Genomic DNA, 23,924 nt, shown 5'->3' with positions numbered 1-23,924 from the left:
TGTGAAGAGCGCCCGTAGGGCGCAATGAATCACTTAGTAGATTAAATATTTGTGCATACCTATAGTACCACCTAGCGGCACCTTTTCAGATCCATGCGATATATCAGAATGATGACATTTAACATGCCGACATTCTGTTCATGTTGATAGTCAGAAAATGTTAGCATTCTGATGTTGGATTAATGCACCACCCAGTGTCAGAATATGAAGGTGGTGAGCCCAGGTGCAAAATTATAATTTGGGCCCCCCTCCTCCACCCCAACCCAAGTTCACAATATGCAACACAGCAGGGAGATACAGAGGGTTGCAGGGAGAGGGTGACAGGGGCAGTTGTGAACCCATTAGTCCTCAGCGGCACTGCACCTGCTGCACCAATGGTAGTTTCGCCTATGGTACCACCCCCATTCGTGCAGCCCATGCACCAGTTCAGTAGCCCTTTACTGCTCACAGAACTCAAGGTGAAGTCTAATCAGTGACCTACAAATTGGCACCCTCCCTCTTCTTAATATTTCTGCATCTATACTGATACGCTCTCAGAAGGAGGCCTGAAATAGTTAATAATAACAGATCCGTGGATCTGATCCCTGAGCTCCATCATTCACTGCAGAGGTTGGGACTAGGAGAACGCGGTTAATAAGGGTAAGGGAGGCGGAGAGGTTATGCCTGGAACAGACATCATGTGACTATTAGTGTTTTGGTACCCATGCAGGCAGAGCAGTTCCCAGCATCAGTCAATACAAGGGATGGCCGGGGTATGTTAGTATATCCAGGCAGCTATCAACAAATGTGTTACACTGCCTGACCAGACACCCTGCAGTGGGATTAGAAGGGCTGGGATTGAGCTGTCACACAAACAAGGGCAGGAGGCTTGGTGGGGGGATTATTTGTTATGCAGGGGTTTATCCCCTCTGGATAATGCATCAAAGCATCAAGCTCCGTTCTCTCAGCATGAGCTGTCCGCCACATTCAAGCGATGAAATGGATGCTTCGCTGGGGGGTCATGGAACAGGAAAACCGCCACGGCCGTGTGGGTCTAATATGGGGTAAGAAACACGATTTTCAAGTGCCCCCGCTCGTTTGTCTTGTCTCGTCCCAACCCTCTTGTTGTTGCTGTCGTTCCCATTACAATATATCTCCCCCTCACATCCTTCATAAACTCCCTAACCCTGTAATCAGTGTAAAAGAATGAATGGAAATTATAGTGTATACAATGCTGCCAATGAGGCGAACATTGATTATACATCAGTGCTAGTTAGTGTCATGCGGGGGGAGCTCTCTAATGAAGGGACCAGCTTATTGGGCTCCAATGTGTTGTTATCCTGCAGAGAAGAGATGCTTCATCCTGCAATGTGCACAAAGTGTAGATGATGTCTTTACTGCATTAAAAAGAAGCTGTCTATTATTATGTTCTCTTGTTGGAGTCAGACCTCATGTAATATAAATGCTCTAGTCTCCTTTCAGGAGAAGTGAAGGATGATCTATGTAGACAATGGCATCCATGAGACCCGTTTCATGCAGACTGGAGCAGGCAGTGAGTGCAGAACAATGCTGGGAAGAGCCTCTTCTCAAACAATGGTTATATCAAAGGATGCTCTGCAGCATTCACTCCATGAGTCATGATGACATTTATAATACACTGCAGTTGTCTACATCAGAGGGGACCAGAAAGCAAGACTGAGGAAAGCAGCAATTTGTGTTAGTAAGTATGGTAACAGCCAGTCATCAGAGACTGGAATTATTTTACAAAGTCATCAACACATGATCTTTGATCCAGACACTGATTATGCAGACCAGGCTGCGCCGGTCCTTGGTGTATAGTTACAGCACAATCCGCAAAGCTGAATGAATTGATTAGTGTATGGATGGCTTTGTACAGTATACGGTAGATCATTTACAATTCTCCCACCAGGATTATGTTAATGGTTTAATGTACGTGTTGACAAACGATGGCAGTTTGTACATTGCGCCGCTGCCTCAATGACATGTTCATCGAAAGTGTTGATTGGATTATTATCCAGCTGCATAATAAATGTACTGTGAGTCCAGCATTATGTTGCCTTCGGCCCTGCACCATGAATTCTTTATAAGTGGCCTGTACCAAACAGAACGCGAGGGGTTAATTTACTAATATGGGAGTTCTATGGAAGATGAGATGTTGCTACGGGCAACCAATTGGATTCTATATGTGATCGTCTAGAAGGTGCTAAATAATTGTCGATTTTCATTGGTTACCTATAGCAACATCCATCTTCCATAGATCTTCCTTCTTAGAAAATAAACCCCCTGCGTGCCTATGCAGTCTTCTATATCTTTCCATGAGATATATTGGGGTGTATTTACTAAGAGGGGAGTTTTATCGATGGAATGTTGCCCATAGCAACCAATCAGATACTATGTATTATCTTCTAGCAGCTGCTAAATAAACAAGAAGTACTGTGCAATCTGGCGCAATATAGAACGCAATGAAAGTGATGGGCTGACCTGTCATAGAGCATAGAACAGCGATGGCTAACCTTGACACTCCAGCTGTTGTTGAACTACACATCCCAGCATGCCCTGCATCAGTTTTAGCATGGCCACATAGTAAAACTGTAGCAGGGCATGCTGGGATGTGTAGTTCAAAACCAGCTGGAGTGTCAAGGTTAGCCATCACTGGTATAGAACATGAGGAAGACAACAACCCCAGCATATAATTTACAGCCATTTTGGGAAACTTATTGAAGGAATTACGTATAATGCAATATTCTCAGGCAGCATAGAGGGTTAAATGAAAAGTATAACAATGAATAACATTTCCCAATATTACAACATATTTTGAACAGGTTATATTTACTAAAGTGCGGGTTCACAAAACTGAAGCTGTTGCCCTTAGCAACAGCTTATCATTTCTCTAGCACCTTCTAGAAGATAACAGCAAGAATCTGATTGGTCCCTAAAGCCGCATATTAGTAAATATATCCCTGATGTGTCCAAACAGATCTAAACCCAGGACCGTTTTGCTTTCATGAATGTGTAGAAATCCCAGGAGAGTGCTCAAGTAAATCTATTTGTCTTCATTTGTTTGATGCAAAAGGTGCAACAAAGATCCTGATCATTGGAAGAGTTAATAGAAGAAGATTATTCGATTTGAGGAAACGAGCTGTAAAATTACAAATCTCCTTCTGGCACCAGGACCCTTATCTGGGGCCATCTGTGCATAGAGCACGCAAGGATAGGGAAAGATAGTGGCGTTAGCTGGGATATTTAGCTTAACGAAAGCCTAACACGGCCTACAGAACTCTCCTAATGTCATTCCTACAGTGCAGTGGTATAAAGACGTTCTCAACAACCCTTTTACATTGATTTTTTGTGGAAAAAAAAACCATAAGTGCACTTGGAATTGGTTAAAACAGATAATCCAGATTCACCTAAAATCTTTCAAATCTTTCAATCTAGACCTTCTGCTCCACGGGATTTTTCTGTCCTCGCTGAGCTCGCCGTAGGACACCTGCGTTATGGTTTGACAGGTGTACCGCCCCAGTCAAATGTATTTGTTAAAGTACAACCCCCACAAGAAAACATTGTATATACCAAAATGTCATATTAAGTTTTATGAATACAGTATTTTTTTGCAGCACATATACTATAATAAAAGTATTTAGACATTTGGGGTCTTATTCTAGTTCACTCTTTCTGACAAAATCATTCTTAGATGGACAAAACCATGTGCACTGCAGGTGGGGCAGATGTTACTTGTGCAGAGAGAATTAGATTTGAGTGGGGTTTTACTTCAGTGTAAAAATAAAGCAGCCAGTATTTACCCTGCACAGAAACTAAATAACTCACCCAAATCTAATTCTCTCTGCACATGTTACATCTGCCCCACCTGCAGTGCACATGGTTTTGTCCATCTAAGAAGGATTTTGTCAGAAAGAGTGAACTAGAATAAGGCCCATGGTGTGGTGCTGACTGGGAGTTTATTGGTGCATTGCAGCAAAAAAATGAGTACTGTATCAATTAAGATGTTCAAGATTGGGCCATATACTTAAGGGCCGATTCTGGTTTACTCAGAGATCCCGGCCATCCAAATGCCGCCCCCTGCTACTGCCAATTCCCTTAGTTAACATTCAGGGATGTAACAAAAACACCTCCCCTCGCATGTGTCTGCAGCAGGAGAAATCCTTCGATGGTCGTCAACTATCAAATGATTTCTCCTCCTGTCTTCGTAAATAAAAGTCAGTCTGAACTGACTTTTATTTGCGAGCGCAGGGACAAAGACGGGGTGGGTGGCTGACATCCTGTCATTGCCCCCCCCCCCCCGTGAATAATATGGTGCATTAGATCAAGGATGTAAGATAGTTTTCTAGTCCAGTAAAGTTCCCAGTTGGCTGTAAGTCATACTTGCCAACCATCTGGCTGCCAGCTCAGTGAGGCGGGGGGCATAACCGAGAGCGAAAAGGGGCAGTGCGTGGGCGGAGCCACGGATGGGCTGACCTGTTTGCATGGCCTGAGTCATCACGTCATTCTAGCCATGCCCCCCCCCCCCCCCCCCAGTGTGCAATGCCGGTATTTCAGGCATTACACAACCGCGTCATTTGACCCTCAGATCACCCCTCCCGAGGGGCGGTTTGCGGGAGATAGAGGGCTCTGCGGGAGGGTTGCCTCATTTTCTGGGCAGCCAGGAGGGGGACCCGATTTCCGGGACCCTCCCGGCCATTCTGGGAGGGTAGGCAACCCTTCTGTAAGTGAGAGGCAGCTGGCTGGTAGGTCTCCAGCTGTGTACTTGTTATTACAATGTTTCCCACCAATATTCAAAAAGTAAAGGTGAATACACACTGGGCATTTTTGCTCAGCATATACGCAGAGAGATGAAGGGGAAAATCGCTGGGCTGAAATCGCTCAGTGATTTTCTCCCATCTAAGTGATTTTCCAGAGGGTTGACGACTTTCCATACCAGTCCACCCAATCGCTCATCTGCTGGTACTACCAGCAGATAAACTGCGGCAGCCCGCAGTGTTGCGGGAGCACACATCAGCGCTCATTGCTCAACACATGCTGCTGTGCGCTTGGCTGCAGTGTGGCCAGGGAGGTGCTTAAAGTGCTATTTTGTATTTTATTCTAAGGGAGCATGGCCATGCCTGCCATAATTAGGCCATGCCCCTTGAAATGTACCTGGGCCCACCCAGGCTCTCTACTGCCCTTTGCCCCTGCGTCTCAGAGCCTCCTTGATGCTCTTCACCGAGTGCCCCAGGGCCCTGAAGTGCTGAGGGAGAATGTGCAATGTTGGTGGATTTGAGATGCTGGCATTCTGACTGTTTGGCCAGCAGCACCCAGCTTCTTGTGATTGGTTTCTTGCTTTTTCCCCCTCAAGCTGGTAAGTCCTCATTTATTAGCATTGCGTGTATACTGTATCTTGTCAAGTTCTGTCTAGTCAGATTTCTCTTGTGTCATTTCCACTTGTGTTACAGTAGGAAATAAGATTTCCATTGGAAATATAAAGCTGTAAATGGCAGATGTGAGGGCTGTTGTATTTATTTATATTTATTAATATTTAAAATGCACACTGTAAAGACACCATTCTCTCTGGTGTATATGACAATGCATTACACTATATTGTGAAATAGTAGGATAATGTGACTTTCCCATTTATAACTAGCACTGCTAAGCTGTAGCACTATGCTTTTGTCAGCCAACCCTATACCCGGCGTAGAAACAGTACACGCTTTATGTAGGGCACACACCAGAACGACTATGATCGTGCGACAATCGTGAAAAAATCGTATGATGGTCGCACGATGAATTGGAGTACACGATCCGCACATTATTGTCTGTATACAGCGGGTTATTCTAGTTCACTCAAAAAGGCACAATCACTCTCTTATGGACAAAACCATGTGCCCTGCAGGTGGTGCTGATGTAGAATGTGCAGAGAGAGTTAGATTTGGGTGGGGTTTGTACTTCAAACTGATATCTATATTGCAGTGTAAAAATAAAGCAGCCAGTATTTACCCTGCAATACTTACCCTAAAACAAAATAACTCACCCAAATCTAACTCTCTGCACACATTACATCTGCCCCACATGTTTTTGTCCATAATAGAGTGATTGTGCCTTTGCGAGTGAACTAGAATAACCCCCACAATCCAATGTAGATGACAAATCTTTAGTGCAGCGGGTAATATCTCCAAAGCGACCCAATGACCGGCTGGGATGGGCATGTGTTCGGAATCGCATTGAAACATGCACAGCTCTGCTTAATTGGGGGAATTCTGGTGTGAACCCAGCATTACAGTTGGATGTATCTTGAGACACATACAGTATAAAGCAATTCTAGATCAATGATCATTCTATAGCAGAATGTGGGATGTAATCCCATGGTTGTACAACACTGAATCTTTGAAAATCCACTGATGAGGCATAATCTATAATCAATAGTGTCACTGGGTGTAACCCCAGTGATGCCTACATCTATATTTACTTTATCCTAAAGTACAATCTTGTTATGTGAGCAGTTTGTGCCTAATTCATATGTGGTTGGAAGTACCAATGTTCAGTACTTTGTGCATGAACTACACCAGGGCCGTAAAGAGCTGTATCCAAAGTGTGCATTTCACACAGCGCACTTTTTCTGCAGCGGAATAAACTGCCTCCACAAAGTCTCTTTTGCCGACCCTCCGATTCTCTTCTCCCACACTCCGCTCCACCCCCCCACTCCTGCTGCGGCAGTGCCTGGTGGGGAAGCTGGGAAGTTGCCGCTTCTCCCTCCTTCCCACCAAGCCTCTTCTTCCCTGCTACCCGTCCCCCAATGGCAAGAGCACAGAGCAGGGAATCTGCCGCTTCTCCCCCCCTCCCCGCTCAATGGGCATTTAGTGTGTGGAATAATGTGTAAGGGACATTGCAGTGTGTGGCATAGTGTGTAATGGAGATTATGGTGTGTGGCATAATGATTAAACGAGGACATAAATGAGGACACTTTTCAAAGGAGGACAGAACTTACAAAAGAAGGACTGTCCTCCCTAAAGGAGGATGGTTGGTCACTTTAATAATGGGCCTAATGCAGGTTTGGAATGAATCAGGGCCTTATGATTCATTATTCTATGGAATCACCAGCTCACTGACCCTCATATTTGTTTGGTTACTAATGTAACATAGTAACTGTCGTTATTACGCCTGAGTCATAGTTGAACTCTTTTCCAGTATTCACATATTTGGTGATCTGTGCAGATATCACTGCTGCAATGTGCATGCATCATGGTGATGGAATCGTGATAATGCTCCCAGTGAGCAGGGCTATCTTAACAGCATTGTAGGCCCTGGGTAAAGCAATGCCCTGGCCCACTACCCACCCATTCTCATAAATAGATTTAAATAATATCTTGCTCTCTTGAAGTCCTGCATCATCTCTCCACATGTATCCATGCAGTAAATGACTGTAACTGATTGGTGAATAACTCCAGCCATGACAGTCATACCCATACTTGAAAAGGATCTAGGAGTCCAAATAGACAGCAATCTAGGATGTAGTGCCCATTGTAATGTAGCTACAAAAAAGGCCAACAAAATTCTGGCATGTATTAAGAGGGGAATGGAAACTAGGGACTCAAGGGTAATTATGCCACTATATAAAGCATTGGTGAGACCTCACCTAGAGTACGGAGTACAGTTCTGGGCCCCACACTATAAAAAGGACATTATAGAATTAGAAAAAGTCCAAAGGCGAGCAACAAAGCTTATTAGGGGAATGGAGAATTTAAGCTACGGGGAGAGATTAAGCAATTTGAGACTATTTACATTAGAAAAGAGACGTTTAAGGGGGGACATGCTCAACATGTACAAGTATATCAAGGGCCAATATAAGGAACTGTCACACACCCTATTTTCTACTAGAAAGGAATCTAGGACGCGAGGGCATGAGTATAGATTAGAAGAAAAAAGATTTCATTCAGCTAGTAGAAAGAATTTCTTTACGGTCAGAACAGTCAAACTCTGGAACTCTCTTCCCAGAGAGGTGGTAACGGCTGGCTCATTAAATGCGTTCAAGGCAAAGTTGGACAAACATTTACTGGAGAAAAACATCCATGGGTACAAATAAGAAATATAATTTGTCTGTAAAATACCAGAACCTACCAAATCAGCAATGGATATCTATACCAGGTTGAACTAGATGGACGCAAGTCTTTTTTCAGCCTTACCTACTATGTAACTATGTAACCCCTTTTACACCACCCTCTCCACTCCGGAAAACGCCGGGCAGGTGATGTCACCGGAGGCAGATCCTGAGCCGGCGCTGGGAGATGAGAGCATCTCCCAGTGCCTGCTATTGCATTGCAGTGAATGGGTCCCGGGTCGCATCAACCCAGGTCTCCTGTTCACACTGCACAGCAAGCCGGGTTGAACCTGTCTTCAACCCTGGTCATTACCTGGGTTGAAATGTAGAGTCTCACGACCCAGATCATTTCAAATTTGAGCGTTTACTGGCCTGGGGCAAATGGACCAGAATACCTCTGCTCAAAGAACCCAATACTCAAGGACCTTAATCAATTTTGCAGTCTGGCCAGGCTGATTTTCAGTTTTCATCAGCGTCCATGTCCGGTATACGTTTGCACAGCTGTAATATTCACCTAATTGCTTTTATCTGTGTCTCCCGGCTGCTAGTGCTCATCTGATCACACAACCATCTCCTGGATACAATTTCATGGGACGGAGGCTGTATCCCATAGGGCAAAAAAGTAATCCGGCTGATGTAGATTAATATTTTTTAAATAATCCTTGACACCTTTCCCAGGCTGGTGTAAGTATCAGCGGTTCCCCACTTACTATTATTTATATTATCCCTTATGTATAGGGCACCACTAGGTTTTTGCGGCACCTTCTGCAGTACATAAGCAGAAACAATGCAAATGAAAACAAAAAATAGACTTACAGTGCAGAACATTGCAGAACATTACCGTTACAGGTTTGTTGCATATACAGACTCATAATAGCCAGAATAGACTGTTAAATCCAAAGTTAACATTGGATACAGTAGGTAAGAGTTAATGCTGTAAGTGATGGATGGAAAATTACATTGGGAAGTGAACCCTTCACCTGGTCGTAAGAGCTTGCAATCTAAAGGGGCAGTGCATAGAGAGGAATGTATTTATGTCTAGTAGATGTAGATCATGTCTAGTAGATGTAGATTAGTTCCTTTAGAATACATACATATGGCTGGCAGTTGGACTGCAGGTGGTCAGATGACCGACAGTGGCGGGCCGATGCTAAGAATCCCAACAGGTATCTTGCATTCTTACCTCCTCCTTGTCCCCCGTAACCCTCACTACATGATGCCTAACCCTAACCTTAACCTTAGTGCCCAAACCTAACCCTCCCATAATGCAGCCTAACCCTAACCCTCACCCTTACCCCTTGCAGCCAATTGTAACCCTCTCCCTTAGTGCCCAAACCTGACCCTCCTATAATGCAGCCTAGCCCTAACCCTTGCAGCCTAACCTTAACCCTCCCCCTTAGTGCCCAAACCTAACCCTCCCATAATGCAGCCTAACCCTTCCACCCGCAGCCTAACCTTAACCCTCCCCCTTAGTGCCCAAACCTAACCCTCCCATAATGCAGCCTAACCCTGACCCCTTGCAGCCTAACCTTCACCCTCCCCTTTAGTGCCCAAACCTAACCGTCCCATAATGCAGCCTAACCCTTACCCCTTGCAGCCTAACCTGAACCTTCCCCCTTAGTGCCCAAACCTAACCGTCCCATAATGCAGCCTCGCACAGCCGCTAACACTGTGACCTCTGCCTCTGCTTGGATACAGCTGTTTCCTCATACATCTTGCCTCAATAGGCCATGCAGCTCCTGCCAGTTCTGCTAACGTTGGGTGCCTTTTTTGCTGAAAATTCATCTTATTTACATTGTTATGTGACCAGGACACACATGGAGCTTCCAATGATTAAAATTATATGTGGCATGCCTATATTCTGTGTGCAACTGTGGCTGTACCTGCATACGGAATGCTATGTTACAGTGATTTCCATGAATACACTATTTCATATGCAGATACAGCCTCACTCACACACAGAATATAGGCATGCTGCATATCATTTTAATCAGCAGAAGTTGCTGATGCCCCTAGGCATTCCAAATGCCCTAAGCAATTGCCTAGTTTGCCTATGCCTAAGGCCGGCTCTGCTAAACCTAACCTTCCCCCACTGCACCATAACCCAAACATACTGACGCCGAAAATATGTTTCTAATATGTGACAGACAGAAATGCTCTTGGAGAGCTTCACTTCATTGCTTTTTACTCCAGCTATCTGCTGGCAGTCAATGCTAACAGTAATTGGAATCAGATATTAAAACGCTATTGAGAAATGCAGCTCGGTTGAAATCAGTGGTATTGTATTTGGCAAATACCTGGCACAATTAGCATATACACTGCTGATAAACAATGAATTGCAACTATTTTTTTTAAAAACCACGTTAAGCTGGCCATACACTATGGCCATGTATCACAGCAGTGTATCACCATCTGACCCTCTAGAGCCACCAGGGTAGGTCCTGGAAGATACATCGCATGTGACCCTATTTCCGGGTCTCTTCTGTTGCGCACGAGATCGGATTGGATCTGATGTCAAACATCCAATTTGGGCTGATATCTCAGTCCTATTCATTGGAATCGGGTCATATCGGCCCAAACCAGACTAGTGTATAAACACCCAATTACTAGCAGTACAAATTGGTTGCAGTAATATCGCTCATTAATTTCTCATGACAAAAAAAATCTGATTTTCAGTTTTGTAGAACCACAGATGACAAATCACCAGTCTGACATTACCCTAATGGCCCCCATACTCTAGTCTGACGTGTGCCTCAGACAAGTTGGACCCGATTTCCTTCAATTTTCCTGGAAGCATGTAAAAGGACTCCTGGGGAGCTGCCGGGGGAGTTCAAGGGAAATCGCATACGATACATCGCAGGTGCCAAAAAAGCACCTGCGATGTGCACCTGATGGCTGCACATACAATTGAACTTATGTGCAGCCGCCGGACCTCTGACTCTGACCCAATGCGCACAGGACCAGGCAGGACCAGGCATCAGGTCAATTCGGACGTCAAACACATGCGATTTAACCCAATTTCTCTGCCGGATCTTTCGGAATCGGGTGAAAACAGGCCAAGGGCCTTAGGACAGTAATATAAATATTGGGGCATATGTTACTACTGGAACTAGTCTATCTTTGGCACTGGTTATGGATATTTTACAGGGAACAATTTAAGGGGTTTCCAGATACTCAATCGCCAGGGGCATTTTAAGAGAGGAGGAGGCCTGTGTGTGACCCCCTCTGTCCGGGCACCACCTCTCTGCTTGTAGCCACACAGCACTATAGTCTTAGCTCTAGAGGGCTAAGGGCAGATGTGTTAAGCCTGGTAAAGTAATAAAGTGGTGAAAAAGTGGAACTAGCCAATCAGCTGTGTTTGAAAATTGACAGTTTGGAATAGGCTGTCAATCACTATTACTTAGAATTCAATTTGAACATTAAGATCCTCATGACAGTCATCCAACAGGTCCATGACAATCACAAGGTCACTTCATTATACTGAAGACTGTCACAAGGTCACTTTATTGTAGGGATAGCCTTCGACAATCGATGAGTCAAAATTATTGATGTTCTATGTATGATGTTGAATACTTTTGCCCTTGATGGGTGAGAACCAGGTGGGTTCCCATCATCAATTATACAGAACTACCAGATGTTTTTTATCTGCAAGTTGCTGGGACGCATAGCTCCTGATGCACCGGCAATGTCCGCCCTTGGTGGAGGCATGTGAGATTTCCCTTGTAGGAGGAGTTAATGGGAAATATGTCTAAGTCTGGTGGTCCAGCTACAATACCGCAGAAATAGCAGGAGAATTTATGAAATATTTTTCATCCTTATACTGTATGCTTCAGCCCTTGATTGCTCGCAGGAAGATTTGGAAGAGTACATTACTAGATCTGGCATTCCATCTTTGAATTTACAACAGAGACTCGACCTGGAGGCCCCTCTGACAATACAAGAGATAAAAAAGGCCATTATTGAACTGCCAGGGAAAAAAGCTCCAGGCCTAGATGGTCTGCCAGTAGAATTCTATAAAAAATATCTAGATAGAATTTCTCCACTACTGCTGGAAACATATTCCTTATGTTTTGAAAGGGGCAAACTACCCCCCTCCTTGGTTGAGGCTAAAATATCAGTCATTTTAAAACCTGATAAGGATCCTACTAAAGTGGAATCATATAGGCCAATATCAGTCTTAACGGTAGAGGCCAAGATTCTCGCTAAGATATTGGCGAGCCGCATTAATAGATTTATCCTAAATATAGTTCACCCAGATCAAAATGGATTCATGCCGGGTAAGACCACCTCCCTTAATCTGCGTAAACTGTACACACACCTCCAGATCCCTAAGGAAGGGAACTCGGGGGCCGCGGTTGCATCTCTTGATGCCACCAAAGCCTTCGATGTGATCGAGTGGCCATATTTATGGACCGTGCTTAGGCATTTTGGTATAGGTCCAGGATTTATAAGGTGGATCCAGCTTTTGTACACAAACCCTGTAGCCAGGGTCTCGGTTAATGGCTGGACCTCAGCACCTTTTGAATTGGCGAGGGGGACAAGACAGGGGTGCCCGTTGTCCCCTGTCTTGTTTGCCCTTGCGATAGAACCACTGGCCTGTATGCTGAGGAAACACACTGAACTTAAGGGATTTGGAGCAGGCCCAAATAGAGATATAACATCTTTATATGCAGATGATCTATTGATCTATATTGCAGATTACAAAGTGGAAATGCCAGATATCCTGCGAGCAATCGACTGTTTTGGAGAGATATCAGGGGTTAAAATTAACTGGAGCAAATCAAGTATAATGCCAATACAACAAGCACAAAATCTATCTTTTCAAAACCCATTCCCGTTGGAATGGGTACCTAAATTTAAATACTTAGGAGTTTGGATCTCCATGGATCCAAAAGATTATATATCATTAAACGTCGATCCGTTAATGCTATATCTTGAGACTAAATTTAAAACCTGGAAAAGACTTCCCCTCACTCCTACGGGGCGTATAAACTTGGTTAAAATGATAGCCCTGCCAAAAATGCTGTATGTATTACAACAATCGCCGGTATATATCCCTCCCTCCCGGTTCAGGAAAATCAACAGCTTGATATCCTCCTTTATATGGAAAAACTCTAGACCTAAGGTGAGATTAGAGGTCTTAATGAGTGGAAAAGATCAGGGAGGTTTGAGCTTACCCAATCTAAGATATTATTATTTGGCTGCACAACTTGCACAATTAAAAGATTGGCAGGTAGATAAATTTGAGGGGAACTTAATCCAGGACCTGGTCAACTTGTCAACCCCTGGGATTACCCCCCTTTCCAGAATACTTCAGGGCTATGTAACAGCACGAGATCCCCCCCTACTAGTACAAGCAATAAAGATTTGGAGGGAGGCCAATAAAATAATAAACCATGAAGGAATCGACCCATACCATCCTATAGAAGATAAGAAAACAGTAGGTAATTTGAGGGAACTCCAGATTCGCGAGGTCTGGAGCCCCTTCTCAATTTGTTACTTAAACCAACTGTATACAAGAAATGGCTTTAAGTCATTTGAGCAAATGAAGTTGGAATTTAATATCCCCCAAGCCTATTTCTTTCGCTATCTCCAGCTGAGAAGTGCGCTCGAACATCTATATGATCACAACACTTTGAGTTTCTGTACCTCCCCCATAAGGAAAATAATAACCACCGGTAAAAAAAAAATTACATCCAAGATCTATAGATCCCTAATGAACGAACCAGCTTTGGGGTATTTAACTACTCTTAAGACTAAGTGGGAGCAAGACCTGGGGCCCATACAGGAAGATGAGTGGCTAAGAGCAATATCTAGCATATCCGAAGCCTCTAGTTCTCTACGTGTACAGCAAGTACAATTTTATATACTCCATAGATCCTATTTGACAAATATAAGGATGATTAAATTTGATGCTTCAGCCTCATTGACATGTAAAAGATGTAATATACAAGTTGGCACTTTTCTTCATCTATTATCAGAATGTTACCCAGTGGCAAAGTTCTGGGAAGGAGTTAGGCATATTATGATTGAAACAGGCATTCATTCCGATATGTTATCCACTAAAAACTGCATACTTAACACCTTGACCGGGTATCGTTGCGATTGGGGCCAAAAAAGATATGTCACTATCTTATGTGCACTCGCGAAGGTGGTTATATCTAGATATTGGATGGCAAAAACTGGCCCACCATTAGAGGAGTGGAAAGCACTTGTCAACTTTACAGCCCACCAAGAGAAAAGCCTACATGTGGCTAGGAATACTTTGGATAAGTATGGGAAAATCTGGGATATATGGAGAGCCTCAAAATACTGGTCCTTGGAAATATCTTAATATCTATAGCAATTAATACACACAAAAAGTGAATAATAGAAGCAGGTTGCTTCTTCCTTATCCCTGGCCTTAAAACCTCGCTATCTCCTCGATGCTTCATATTTTTTGTTTTTACGGTGTGCTGTCATTTCTTCTCCGGCTTAATATCTCGCTATCCCTTTCTTCTTCTATATATAGAAAATGTAATAGTGATTGTATAATAAATGAATTTATTTTTTTTTTTTTTTTTTTTTACACAAATTAAAAATGATTGATCAAAAATGGGCTAAATTAGAGGCCCCGAGTTAATTAATATAGTTCACCCTTAATAAATTTTTCTTCACCGGCGATCTATACTAAGCCATATATTAAAAAATGCACGTGTTTGGATAGCACAGGATGAGTGTTTATGAATTATAAACTTGACTACTAAGTTGCGTGGGCCAATTCACTGTGGAGGACGAGAAGATAGAGAGGACTAAGCTAGGATACTACATGTAAATTAGTTAAAGAAACCAGTATTGGAATTAGCTTAACCCTTGAGTAGGCGAATCGGTTGGCGAACCCTCTCCGTACCATGGCTCAATCATCTCCCGTACCCCCCCCCCCTTACTTTTTAAGAACAGATGGGTAGTTAAAAGTAAAAGCTGAGAGTGTATATTGTTACCTAACCGTGTGGATTGAAGATATAAACCTAATGTCAACTCTTGCTTAGCATGTACACTGAGCATCTAGAATTGAAGTAATATCAACCTAATTAAAAAAACGTACGATTAATTGGTATAGACAAGGATGTTATGTAGTGTCTGGAATATTAAGTCTCCTACATGTCTTAAGGGGTCCCTATCACAATAAGTTCGAGAAGTTCCATACCCGATCCCTCCCCCTGAGTATCATCAGAACAAATAAAACCAAACTGCGGCAACTTATTCCCAGGCTGCCTAAATAGTCTAGCTGCCTCCTTGCTAGTGTTTTTACACGGACCATGAAATATGTATGTAATGTTAAAATTCGTTGAACTAAATGTATTACATGAGCCCGTTTTATACTTTTCTGGTTTGTATGTGAATTGAAAAATGAAATAAAAATACTAAATAAAAAAAAAAAAAAAAAAAAAGTCTGGTGGTCCAGCAGTTGCATTCTATATGCCGCCCGCCGTACCGCAGTGATTTTTTTCAACCAAGGGGCTAATCTCAGGGTTCTAGGGAAAACCATAAGCAGCGGTCATGAATTGTGAAATTGCTTGTATTCATCATGTAATGTACATTGTTGCTCTTTAAGAGTCAGATGTCTCAACCTTCAAAAAGTGATAAACTGGAGAGTGTATCAACCAGCCAATCAGCTCCTACCTGTCATTTTATAAACCCAGCCTGTAACATGACAGTTAGGGGATTCTTGGCTGGCTGTTTACCACTCTCCAATTTATCACTTTTTTAAGCTTGTTACATCTGGCCCTAAAACACATAAAGGTAAATTTGCTAAGATGGGTTGGGGGTAGCGCTGTACAGTGCCTTGCAGTATTGAAGATGGGATGTTGCCTATAGCAACCAATCAGGTTATACTTTTTTAGAACCTTCTAGATGATCATAGATAGAAAATGATTGCTATGGACATCTCATCATCAATAGAACTCCCATCTTAGTAAATTTACCCCTCAGAATTAGTACATCTGGCCGATAAACAGGCTAAGCTTAAAATGTGATAAAATGGAGAGTGATATAGTGCCAGCCCATCAGCTCTGAACTGGCTGGGTTTTAAAAATTTACAGGTAATAGCTGATTGGTTGGTGGTTTATAACTCTCCATTTTATCACTTTTCAAGTGAATCTTGCCCTATGTGTACATAGCACTTCTAGCACGCACGTCTCTCTTTGCATTAACCATCTTGAATGAATATCCTTCCTGGAAATGCTATATTGGAATGTGTGATTGGCCTCCCATGGATCCCAGCACTGACTGCTGAGTCACTGGTGAGGCATAATCTATAATTACTTATCTTTCCAGTAGTACAATTTTGGTGTTTGAGCAGTGTGTGCTATTCATCAGTAATAAATAGTGATTGCTTCAGTCTGTAATTGTACTTTCTGTGCCCTGGCTTCCCGTATACCCACATGACCTGTATACTGCCAAGGGAGCCATTTTCTGTGAGCTGAGGCAATATTCATCAGATTGTTACAATATCAATACCCTGAGGCAGGGGTGGCCAAACCTGTCCTCAAGATCTACCAACGGTGCATGTTTTCCAGGCAACCTGTGGATCTATAATAGGAATGAATGCAGCAGGTTTTAAAATGTGACAGTTAGTAATGACTACAGCTGTGCACCAGGTAGGTAACCTGGAAAACGTGGACCGTTGGTAGATCTCGAGGACCGGTTTGGCCACCCCTGCCCTGAGGCATGAACTGATAGGGCAAGGAATTGGCTATGTTCACTATCTTTATGTGGCAGACTTCCGATTAAGCTTTTTTTTTTATATATCTTTTTTTTTTGCAACATATTTATTAACACACTTTTGCATGTTTGTCCTATGGATAAATAACATGGTGATGTAAGGTACACACCAGTTCAGTGACCCCATATATGTTTGCATGGCTACAAATGCTGCAAATGTACTGTAGCTCTGCTGAAAGAGTTGTGCACTACTTCACAAATACCCGGGCCCTGGTAATAAGTACCCGCTCCCCCCACCGTCTCAGAGCCACTGCCTATATAATGCTGCAATATTAATACTTACCTGTTCACACATCATTTTCAACAGGTTATGGGGCCAGGCACACACAGTTCAGGTACACGAGACACAAGCCACTAAAATGCTCACAGCAGCATACAAACAAGACTGCAGAAAGTGGCAGTAGAAACAGTTTAAACCCAGATGCCATTGAGATAGATATGGGTACTATTGGCTTAAGTTTAGAGCAACATATGCACTCATGGGAAGATATCAGCTAAAGACATATGGACATTACTAAAGGCAGCTTAGCAGCATGGAGGTCACAAGAGAAGTATTTGACACCACCAACTTATATGAACACAGCAATATGAGTGATTACATAGACAACATTATTTTGTGTCTAACAATTAACATGATAAAGGCGTAACTATAAATTTTGCTCCCCCCTGCCAAAAAGTTTGTGGCGCCCCCCCCCTCCAGGCTCCTCTCCCGCATGTTTCCCCAGCGTGTGACGTGATGACATCACACACATAATGGAGAAGCTGAAGCAGGAGACAGGAAGAGAGACCAGCAGACACTGCTGATTCCCTTGGCTCCGACGCATCCCAGGACGCCCGCCCATCCACCCGCCCATCCTGTACACAGTAGCCAATAGGCGGCTCTGTGTACAGTCAATTGAATCAGTGGGGGAATTTGACATCTCTGCAATGGCCCCATCCGCGCTGTGGCTGACTTGCCTCCAGTGCTCAGTCAGTGGGCAGTGGCAGGCAGCAGCATGTCAGTGCGTCGAGCGGGTGCCGGCGCCCACACAGACACTGCTGCTGCTTGCTCCCCCAAGCGGCTGCTGGGGCTGCCTTACAGTAGTTACGCCACTGATATAATCATAGTTGCATACCCTCCTGCATTCTGCAGGAGACTCCCTGAAATAACAGCAATCTCCCTCTCTCCCTCATTAGTCTAGCTATCTCCCTCATGTCACCTAGCCCAAGTCACACTGTTAAATTTTTTGGGAAAAAGGAATGAGATAGATACATTTACATTGAATCATCAGCACCATTTCCCAGCACTTTAGCAAGTATAGTATTTCTTACTAACGGCTTTGGGGCTCATCTGCATTTGGATATAACTAATTTTAAAAGATTCCTCTCAGATGTAGCAGTATACACCCACGTTTCTAGAAGCCATGTTCACAATCTCTCCTTATATGGAACTAGACACGCCTTTTGGGTGGAGCATGGCCACATCAATGGGGTGGTTTGCAAAATTCTATTACCAACTGTAATCTCCCTGAAACTAGTTCTACAAAATCTCCCTGAAACTAGAAACTACAAAAGTAGGCAAGTACTGTATGCATAAAATGCACAAGATGATGCCGTTCAGCAATTGAAGTATTGTTCTGTTCAGATGTGTGCAGCCAACATTGACATTACTGTTATGTTGTTCCGTCCTTTTGACAGGCTGGTAACTAGTCTTATATAAATATGGAGACGTAGTGAGCAAGCATCTTACTGCAGTTTCATTTTTGGATTATCACTGGTTGATATAGATGTGTCCTCTTATATTGTGGCATAGCAGGGCACAAACTACGCTATACTGGCTTTTGAATGGGAGCTGGCTGTTGCTGCATACATACCATACTAAACTACCTCTATGGTTGCCTCTATGGGAAAAGCACAAAGAACCAAAACAAATGCTGTGATTCTTGAGTCCACATCATTTAGCCATGCCCCCTCGCCACAGACCCGCAAATCACAGTATTTGCGGGACAAGGGTGTGAGGGGGCTCCGGGAAGAATGCGGGGAAACCTACCCACCTTCCCAGGGGGCCAGGAGAGGGACCCATTCTGGGAGGGTAGGCAAGTATAATACATATCTCCCTTCTCTCCCAATTTCAGCAGGACAGCCGCTAATTGGACACTGTCCCTCCCCTGCAGGTTGCACTGTCCCACGGGTGGGGGTGACAGTTGGGGGAACCTGTGATCACCACTGCTCTGCTCTGCAAAGCAGCCAGTGATCACTGAATAGATGCCATACATGTGCAGGGCATCTAAACAATGTATTACTGAATGTGGGGGTTTCCCCGCTGCTCGGGTAGCACTGGGCATGCCCCAGAAATTATATACAAGGGGGATGTGCCACAAGGCTATCCCCACCACACAGAGACCCCACCCCTTATCAATTGAGGCCCTGCCCCCTTTTGGTTGGCGAAAGTCCCAACTGCTGCAGTTCAGAGGATGGGAGATATGCTACATACGTTGCAGCATGCCAAGTCTTGTATGTATTGCGGCCTCACTACAGAGCGCTGCTATACGCAGCAAAGATGTAGCACAACACATCTGTAAATAGGCCCCTAATATTCTTTGGAGATGATACAAACTCAGAACAACTGCCAACAATTTCAGCATCTTATTGAAAACAAGGCATTTGTTTACTGGAATCATTATCCCCAAGGCTGACAACCTCCCTCGTTGCCGCAACAGAGTGTGCAGTGCTTCTTCTTCCTACTCAATACTGTTCTGCTTGGTGAAATAATGATATTAATACGGCTGTTGCATTGCCTGAAACCAGTGATGATGACAGTGTTCACTGGTGAATCACCCTTAAAATTGGTTGTTCGAGTGATGACTACTCACAGTCAATGAATAAACTATAGTGGATGATAGCGATAGGGAGGGTGAGTTCCACAGATAAACATTTACAGCTATTAAAAAATGCTTTGTGGCAGATGTATTAAGCCTTAACAAGAGATAAATGCAAGGGTGATAAGGAGATATAAACGTCCAGCCAATCAGCTCCTTACTGACTTTTTTCAAACACAACCTGTAACATGGCAGTTAGCAGGTGATTGGCTGGACATTTATCTCTCCTGATCACCCTTGGATTTATCTCTTGTTAAAGCTTAATACATCTGCCCCAATAATATATGCAATCTTTCAAAAAGAAAGCAAAATGATAATATGGAACAAATCAAACCAGGTGCTTCCAAATCAATGCCGAAGCTAAACAGCACACGTCCACCTCAATCCAAATCTCCGATCCCTGCTGCGATCAACCCTGCACTGCCGCCAGCCTCATTCCCCAAGGGTTTCTATGGGGGATGCAAAGCTGCCCGATGTACCAACATCGGGCAGCAGTGCTTCGTATCCCTGGGCTGTTGCCATTCTGAGATGGCGATAGCCCATCGTAGCCTATAGGCTACTGATCAGGGCCGTCTTTCCCATTGGGCTCGATGGGCAGTTGCCCGGGGGCCCTAGGACCTAGGGGCCCCCGGCCCAGCCCAATGGGAAAGATGGTGGCATACCCTCCAACTATACTGATTTAGCCGGTACAGTACCGTTTTTGTATGGTCTGTACCGGCTAAATAAAAGTCTACCGAATGTACCGTTTTTTGACGATCAGACCCCTGTTAGGACGCAGCTCCCCTGCGTGACAGCACCAATTGGTGCCAGAGAACGCATCCGCCAATCACGCAGTGGTCTCGGAAGTAAACAGACGAGTCTCGGAGGTAAGCGGAGGTGTCACTGAAGGCAGCGCCGGAAGAACAGGGGCTGGCTGCAGAGGCTTGCACCGCAACCAATCAGCGCAGCGGGCTGGGACGCGGCAGTTGGAATTTGAATCAAGCATCAGCGGCAGTACAGGCTCTCATGTAATGGAAACGGGGGCATCGGCAGCACAGGTAACCGGGGTATAATCGCCTGGGGAGGGCATAACGCACTGCTCGGACTTAGGCTGGGAACGCATGGTCCTCGTGCCGGAGTCCATAGTAAAGCTGGACTCCATGTGTTGGTGTTATCAGTAGATAGGTGTTATCAGTAGATGGCGCAGTGTGTGATGGGGTACTAAGTAGTCATGGGGTACATTATTGGTGCCGCAGAATCATGTGGGGGTAATATCAGCAGATGGGGTACATAATTGCTGCTGCAGAGCCATGTGGGGGTATTATAAATACAGGGAGGGCACGGGCAGTAGATTGGGATAAATAGCTATTGTAGGGTAGATTTGTTAAGTTAAATACATATATGGGAAAAAACTGGCTAGTACACATTCGGAAAGGGTGTGTGTCTACGCCTCCCTTTGCATGTGACCACGCCCCCTTTCCGAATGTGTACCGGTTTCTGGGGGGGGGGGGGGGTCCAGTGAACTAGGTTGCCCAGGGGCCCTTCCTCATGTTAAGACGGCCCTGCTACTGATGGCACTGCCACCGGGGCAGTGGGGTCGGCGGGGGTCAGTGCTAACCGCGCATGCGCAGACCACACGTTTCAGCACATCGCAGGGACGGGCTCCTTTCAAAACCCTGTCCCTGCGCTTGTCAGATGATACATCCCATCGCTAGTATCGCATTTTACAATGCGATCCTGGGCGGTAACATTCGGCCCTTGTAAATGCGATACATGACAAATGGGCCTCTTAGCCTCTGCACAGAGATACTTTAGGAGAGGAAGGGTCTGCGTGCAGGCTCCGGTAGGGCCCGCTGCTCTCCGATGGTGCTCTTTGCACGGTGCCCCCCACAGTAGGTGCTGAGAGCTGTGAGTCTATGTTTGTATGTGTTACTGGCAGTCATACTGAGCAGAGCTTCATTTATTTGCTTTATTAGAACAAAACAGCTTTGATGACTATAAATAGAATATGCTGCCTTATGAAATCATTAATACACGTGTGCATAGTTTAGAACTCAATGTTGTAAAGCGTATACTAAGGAAAATTATCTTTCAGTTTGCTGCATGTGCTAAGTATCAGAATGTGTAGTTACAGAGGTTTCATTCTCTCAGGACATGTGTATTATTTTCCTCTCATAAATCAATTGAAAGTTCTATCATGTTGCTAAACAGATAAGGTTTTGTATTGATGTACAACTTAAGACACTAAAATGGGATAAATATGGATGACCGGCAGTCAGGATGCAGGCGGTTAGAATACAGATGCCAGAATGAATCCCAACAAGGGTCATGGAGGGAATACTTAGTGTCCCCCTCCTCTTTGACACTCACAGACTTACCCTGACACTCCCCAATAGTGCTTATCCCTAATCCCATACCCCCCCACCTAAACCTACCCCCCGCCGTGCAGTCTGACCCTAATCTCCCCTGTTATATGCGCAAACCTAACCACCTTCCATTAAGCCTAACCACACAGCCTAAACCTAAGTTTACCCACTAGTACTTATACCTAACCACCATTCCCCAGCCACCTCCGCTACTGCTCCCCACATATTTACCAGTCGGGATGCTGGCTGCTGGGACTTTGATGTCAGAATCCTGACCTTTCAAAGTTCTTGTGCTGGTCTTCTCATGGCTATCGGGATGCTGGCGTTGGTACACTGAGTGCCTGGATGCTGACCACATCCCCAGTTGCTTATATTTTCCAATATCAAGGAAACTTAGTAGGGGACACCCTAAAACAGCCATGTCCAAAGTCAGGCCCAGGGGCAAATTGCGGCCCGTGCTGTCATTTCAAGCGGCCCGCGGCCTCCAGCTGGAAGCGGGCAGAGCATCAGATGTGGGAAGCACAGCACAGGACACTAAAGGTGGGGCCCTGGCGAGCGCGTCTTTACCATGCTGTCTGCTGCAGTGAGGAGGTGCCGGCCGTCACAGTCAGATGTGTTTGGCGTCCTACCCCTGCTGCTGCAATCGTATATCACCCTACTCCACAATCACAGTGACAGCAGTGTTTGGGGAGGGGAACAGCATTGGGGAAGCTTGCTCCCGTAACATGCAGAACGGAGGAGGGCAGCAGCGGGAGCCCAAGCATCTCCTGTACTTGCAGTGCCTGCTTTGCCTCTCCTTCCTCTGGCTCACACAGGGGCTGGGAAACATACAGAGAAGGGAGGGGGCAGAGTGGGGGACATACAGTGAAGGAGGGTCAGGCTGGGGGACATACAGTGAATGGAGGCAGTGATGGCCATTCAGAGAAGGGGGAGCAGGCTGGGGAACATACAGTGAATGGGGGCAGAGTGGGGTACATAGTGAATGGGGGTCATACAGTGAATGGGAGTCATACAGTGAAGGAGGGTCAGGCTTGGGGACATACAATGAATGGAGGTACTGATGGACATTAAGAGAAGGGGGCAGAGTGAATGGGTGCAGAATGGGGAACATACAGTGAATGGGGGACATACAGTGAAGGAGGGGCAGGCTGGGGGACATACAGTGAATGGGGGCAGGCTGGGGGACATACAGTTAAGGGGCAGGCTGGGGGACATAGAGTGAATGGGGGCAGAGTGGGGGACCATGCTGATGTGATTAATGATTCAAAGAATGTCAGGCTGATTGGTCGGCCCCCACACATTTACACTTCACCAAATCTGGCCCTCGTCGCAAAACGTTTGGACACCCCTGCCCTAGAAGGTAAGTGTGGAGAACCGTAGCAGATATTGGAAAAGGAGTGTACATTTCCAAATTTATATACTTATTTATTTTTTTTAACAGTTACTTATACAGCCTTTAAATCAGTAGCGCATGCAGGGGTGGTTTCTGAGTACCCAGAAACCCCCGCAGTAGTCTATGGACCCTGAAAGCTGAGGGTCCCCTCTTTCCATGGGTACAAGAATTTTGAAAATCGGCCCTTGGGAACCGGAGATATCTGACTTCAAAGCAGTGGTCCCCGTCCAAGCCTGTTAATTGCTCTCCCCAGTCAGATATTTCAGGTTCTGTCTGAGTTGGAGTTTTTCTGAGGGTATATTCCAAAAGCTGGGACTCTCCCCTTTGAGGGACACTTGTAGCTTGTCTCTACTGTTCCCAGAACCAGAGATATCAGCCTTCAAGCAGCTGGTTACTGCTCCAGCTCTACACACCTGGTATGTAGTTTTATATACTCGTTGGTGGATTGTTCTGCATCCTGAACTCTGATCACCAAGTAC

The 23,924-nt window shown here is 44.8% G+C and overlaps 1 protein-coding gene across 3 annotated transcripts in view; it reads left to right on the top strand.

Moving 5' to 3' along the window:
• The first annotated feature begins 457 nt into the window (after positions 1-457).
• The window catches only part of LOC146026487 (regulator of G-protein signaling 8-like), a 56,354-nt gene continuing 32,887 nt past the window's right edge, over positions 458-23,924 (top strand). The window contains exon 1 of one of the 3 annotated variants that reach the window (XM_083157198.1): positions 458-1,043. In XM_083157198.1, the coding sequence (XP_083013324.1) occupies positions 916-1,043 (128 nt within the window). In that variant the 5' untranslated portion in view covers positions 458-915. Of the gene's footprint in view, positions 1,044-1,542; positions 1,700-23,924 lie in introns of those variants that run through there. The other 2 variants (XM_083157197.1, XM_083157199.1) reach the window with 2 other exon arrangements.

Source organism: Crinia signifera, chromosome 8, assembly GCF_055691185.1.
Source record: "Crinia signifera chromosome 8, ASM5569118v1, whole genome shotgun sequence".
Classification (NCBI taxonomy): domain Eukaryota; kingdom Metazoa; phylum Chordata; class Amphibia; order Anura; family Myobatrachidae; genus Crinia; species Crinia signifera.
Note: the sequence above shows the minus strand (reverse complement) of the source record. Positions and strands in the feature narration are given on the sequence as shown.